The sequence below is a fragment of the Condylura cristata genome, unplaced genomic scaffold (genome assembly GCF_000260355.1).
Source record: "Condylura cristata isolate star-nosed mole 26May11 unplaced genomic scaffold, ConCri1.0 scaffold00003, whole genome shotgun sequence".
Taxonomy (NCBI): domain Eukaryota; kingdom Metazoa; phylum Chordata; class Mammalia; order Eulipotyphla; family Talpidae; genus Condylura; species Condylura cristata.
This window is the reverse complement of record NW_004567104.1, coordinates 71,012,310-71,017,760: the sequence shown is the minus strand read 5'-3', so window position 1 is coordinate 71,017,760 and position 5,451 is coordinate 71,012,310. Positions and strand designations below refer to the sequence as shown.

Below are 5,451 nucleotides of genomic sequence, written 5' to 3'. Positions count from 1 at the left end.
GGCTGTGGCTATGGCTCCCGCTATGGCTGTGGCTATGGCTCAGGCTATGGCTGTGGCTATGGCTCAGGCTATGGCTGTGGCTATGGTTCTAGATATGGCTGTGGCTATGGCTCCCGCTATGGCTGTGGCTATGGTTCTGGATATGGCTGTGGCTATGGCTCCGGATATGGCTGTGGCTATGGCTCCGGATATGGCTGTGGCTATGGCTCCGGATATGGCTGTGGCTATGGTTCTGGATATGGCTGTGGCTATGGCTCCAGATATGGCTCTTCCTGCTGTAGCTACCGGCCAATTGTCTACAGGAGATGCTATTCTTCTTGCTGTTAAACATCACCACAAGGCAGAATTTCTTCTAAAATCATCACTCAAGGAATTTCTTCTTTGTTGACTATGATCACTACTGAATCCAGCATTTTGAACCTGAAGAAGATCTTTGTCCTCTTGGCAGTCCAGTGTGGCAGTTGCTGAGGAAATTAGTTACTCCATGATCTTGGAAAGTAGAAGGCATGGTTTAAGCCATGGAGCAAGTTATAACCCTCTGACTTTGACTCCAAATTTCTACATTGTGATCATTTCCAAATAAACCTGATTCTTTGCTCCTAATAATTTTGTGTATCTGTTTTCTCAGACGTGGCTAGTGAGTTACACCCTGTCTTCTATGTCTGTTACCTTCTCAGAGTCTGTCAGAGCTAATCTCAGTGTCATTCCAACTGTCTTACTTGTCTCCACTAAATTGCTCATCACCCACGACTTACTGAAGGATATTTGCCATGATCGTCCTTAACAAAATGGGTCATCATTGGTTGAGTCTAGTGCTCTTAATTCATTATAAGGAAGATTTTATTCCTAAACATTTGTTCTTCATGTCTCTGGGTCTATCTGTTTCTATAGACTTACATTCAAAAACACCTGCAACTACTTATTAACACAGATAAATGTCTCAATTTGGAAATACGAGTGGTGAAAATTAGTTAGTCAGTGTAAAAGTTAAGGAAAACAAATAGGGAGGGTCAAATGCACTCAAGTTAATTCCAGCACAATTTAAATCAGCCAAATTTGGGAAACAGTCTACATGTCCAACAATATTGGGTTGGTTAAGAACATGTAACACATACATATTCAAATGCTAGCTGATGATCATAAACATGAAATTTTGCCACTTGGCAGCATCTATAATGGAACTGGCAGGGATTATGTTAGGTGATACAATTCAGAAAGGGAAAGAACAATATTGAATGATCTGACTCTTATGTGCAACATACTTAAGATGAAAGGACAGGGTGACATTTGAACACATTTGAAAAAGGAATATCTTCCTAATTGTGTACTCTACTACCATGTGTTCATACCCAGGAACAACCAGCCTCTACTAATGTTATTTTAGAGGAAAATTACAAACTCATAGAGAGGGGTACAGTGAATCCATTTATAAATACCTTTCTATTCTCACTGTGCTCTAGAAAATAATTGCTTAGGAACAAATAACTCCTCTGGAGTTTGGTGTGAAAAGGTGATACTGATGGCATGAAAAAGCATAGCTGGAACCATTTTGTTTCTGCACATTGAAGTGTGGCCAGTGATAAATGTTTAATGGTGCATTAAGTACAAGATGGAAAAATGTAAATTCTACTAAAAGTTTAGCTTTTTAGCTTAACGTGTTCATGCAATATTCAGGTCATACTTGCTAAAGCAGGCAACTCTAAGTTATATGACAGAGATAATTTGCTGATTTCCTGGGTGAAGCGTTGGTTCTAATATTAGGAGTGAGCTTTTGACTTGAGATCCTACTTGAATATACTTACATTTCCCCAAGATTGGGGGAAAATAAATGAATTAATGTCTGAGCTGCTATTTTCTTTAATTTGGTAATTTTAAAAGACTGCTTATATAGTTCTTAATTATGTAGGCAGACATGTGTTAGATGGCTTGGAGATCTTGTTCACATTCAGCTGAAGTGAGGAACCATTGACACCAAAGTCAAGAACAGAACATTTGGAAATAAAAGTGGGAAGGGGAGAAGCACTATCAACCATAATTGATTAGCCTTACACAGTGTTGAAAATTAATGTTCCTCAATGGAGAAAAAAACAGTTTCAAGTTTATTTGGATTCATAAGATACATGACATTGAACAGTGAGGCGTTTCTATGTAAGGTCGCATGAGTTATACTGAGATCCCCCTACAAAGGGATCATTTTTGGCAAGTTAGTCAAAGTTATTAGTCAAGCTTATTTTAATAGTTGTATTCTCAAATTTAAGCTAACATATACTCCAACAAAAAGAATTATCTCACCCACACCAGTTCCACCTGTGTTGCTGTACATGGACAGACTTTGTCACTTTTACAGCTGAGTAGTCGCCCTGTGCAGGCAGACCACACTCTATCCACGCATCGATACTTGGGTACTTGGGTCCTTTCAGTGTTGTGACCAGTATAAACAGTGCTTCAAGGAACAAAGGTGTGCATATCACCCTCAGATTCATGTCTTTGTACTCTCTGGTAGTTACCTCAGTGTGAAATTGCTTGATCATATGGAAAAATCTATTGTTACTATTTGGAATTTAACCCACCTAATTTTAGCTTATTTTTTGTTTTGTCTTGTTTTTTTTTTTTTCCCTCTATTCCTGTAGTTTTCTTAATGATCAGACTGTGATCCATAAAGGCACTTCATTGTCAAATCTTATTTTACTTTTCTCTAAGTTTTGATCCTCCTATATTGCATTATTTTCCATTTTTGCTTTTCATTTCCCATACCAGTACATCTTATCTGCTACTATTGATTTAACTACCACCTATACACAAATGACTCATAACTTTAAAGCTTTCTGAGTCAGTCTGTGTCCAGTAAATAAATAGGAACCTCACTTTAGGTTAAATAGGGAATGATTGCTAATAACATGAACATTTAAAGTATAAATAAAGGGTGATTATAGGGTAGATTATAGAGAAGATTCTGTATGGGTGCTAGGATGTGGAAGTATACCCTAAAAAGGCAAAACTTGAAAAAGACAGTTCAGCACTCTGGATAGTAGAACTATTCACCCTTAGGCCAGGCCAGCGCTGTTCTCTATTCAGTGGACCAGCAGGAGCTATTTTCTATGCAGATGGCAGTCAATGATTTAGCAAGTGGTAGAATGTCTAGAAACTTAGGGACACAGGCAGCTCAGAGGGAGAGGATAGCAAGAGAGGGAATATGTATGTCTGTGTTTTTGAAGGCTACAGACACGTGACTGAGAAATCTTAACATGCTAATTTCAACTGAAGGGGAGAAACTAACAAAAACATGAGCTTGAGACTGCAATATCACTGCAAGGTCTGCCACTGAATTCAGTTTCACCAAATGCCCTCTCATCCCCATTGCCATTATTTATCTCCTCCCAGGGCAGCGAACAATTCATTTAGACTGTCTTTCTCTGTAATTTCTCCCCTGAAACACTCTGTACTGAGAAAAGTTATCCATGCTTACATTAAAGAGGAAATTTGTGAAGGTATCACATCAGTCATTATAGAGCTTATGTTGAAAGTCTTGCAAAGATGAGAGGCAGTAAGTTCAGAGCAATCTTCGCCCAGTATAGAGGCTCTTCAGAGAAAAAGCCTTTCATGGTAAAATGTGTCAGACCCATTTACTAATATTTGACGATGGGAAATGTTCCCAAATTTATAACTTTATTCTCTGCATCTGCTAAATAAAAATAAGTGCATTAAAAATGTATTGGGGTCTATAGGAAATATAAAGGAAGTACAAAATGTGAAGCACAGGTCCTGCTATATTGGTTTTTATACCATCTTTTACTTTTCCCTCTTTCTTGTATCCAAACGTAAGCATTTCCCAGTAATAGGTTTTCAAATATTTGTATTTACTTGGACGGATGCATTTCTTGTATTAAATGATAAGGCTTTAATGTAAAATAAGCATACAATCCGGAAAGAGAAAGGCCATTGCAGGACATAACTTTCATATATGGAATATAAAAAACGAAGTGGAGGAACAACAAGCAAAGCAAAACAAAACATATCCTAGAAATCTGACTGTAGAGCTGGCAAGTAAGAGACCCAATGCTGTACACTGAAGAATTATTAGGGCTCTGGTGGTTGGTGTACTCTGGGAACATATGTTTGTCGAGGCATGTACCTTGCTTCTAAATCATGTACAGGGCTGTAGCCAATGTACTGCAATAAAAATAATTTTAAATGTAAAATCTAAATTTAGGTGCATAAAATAAAGCCATGAAATAATGAACTATTATTAATATCATGGTTGGAAGGTGTTCAACACTAATATAGGTCCATGTTATTACTCAAACATTGTTAAAAATACACATGAGAATAAAATCAATAAAATTCCACTGCAAGCACTGATAATTGATTGACCACATGTCAGTGGCGATCATGATTCCTTAACCCATATGAGAAACCTTAAAATGAGACTTGCATTGAGTTCTTAAACCCACGGTATTTTTTTAAGTCAAAGATCAAATTCCTACAAAATTAATTATTATTCATTCAATAATTAACAATAAGTGTTACAGGTGTATTCACTAAAAGATTTTTGTCCTAGGTGTATTCACTAAAAGATTTTTGTCCTAAAGAAAAAACATGAGATGTCATAAACTGGTAAGAAAGGATAGGTGTATTCACTAAAAGATTTTTGTCCTAAAGAAAAAAACATGAGATGTCATAAACTGGTAAGAAAGGATAGGTGTATTCACTAAAAGATTTTTGTCCTAAAGAAAAAAACATGAGATGTCATAAACTGGTAAGAAAGGATGAGACAGACCAGATTACCTTTGGAGGGAAGGCTATTATTTCAGGGGGTGTATGTAGCATTTGGAATCCCCAATTGCTTGTTTAAAATCCAGGAAAAGTACTTTACGTTATTTACCTTACTAGTGGGGAAAAAAGGAAAGCAAAATTATATGATAATGCTGGTGATAATTAGGATGAGGGGAGTATGTTAATAGAAGTGAGTAGAACTTCGTTTTTGATAGCTGCTTTCTAAACATTGAAAGAGCAAAATAATAAACGTGAATATTTGTGCCAAACCTATTTGTTAAATGTGTTATGTCATAACCATGAAAGATGATTATGGAAGCAAAATTAGGGTTATATAAGCTTGGTTGTTTACCACATATATATTTTGTTTAAAATAACCATTAGAAAATTCCTAGCATGACAGTAAGGTATGTGACATTCTGTACACAGAATGAGCTCATTTTAACAAATAGCTGTAAAATGAGAATAGAGCCCATGTGAGGTAGGACACGCCCATTCCTGGAAGTATATAAGTGTCCTGCAAGAGCAGTTGATACTCAGACTTCTGAAAGATCTTTCTACAGGTCAACTGAAACTTCACCTTCTGACAACATGTGTTGCAACTACTTTGGAAACTCCTGTGGGAGCTATGGCTGTGGCCTTGGCTATGGCTCAGGCTATGGCTGTGGCTATGGTTCT

General features: G+C 37.1%; 1 protein-coding gene across 1 annotated transcript in view; it reads left to right on the top strand.

The window, feature by feature from the left end:
• The window catches only part of LOC101626919 (keratin-associated protein 6-2-like), an 11,421-nt gene that overhangs the window by 5,372 nt on the left and 598 nt on the right, over positions 1-5,451 (top strand). Inside the window, exon 2 of the mRNA XM_004675512.2 lies at positions 44-248. Within this exon, the coding sequence (XP_004675569.1) occupies positions 44-248 (205 nt within the window). The remainder of the gene's footprint in view (positions 1-43; positions 249-5,451) is intronic.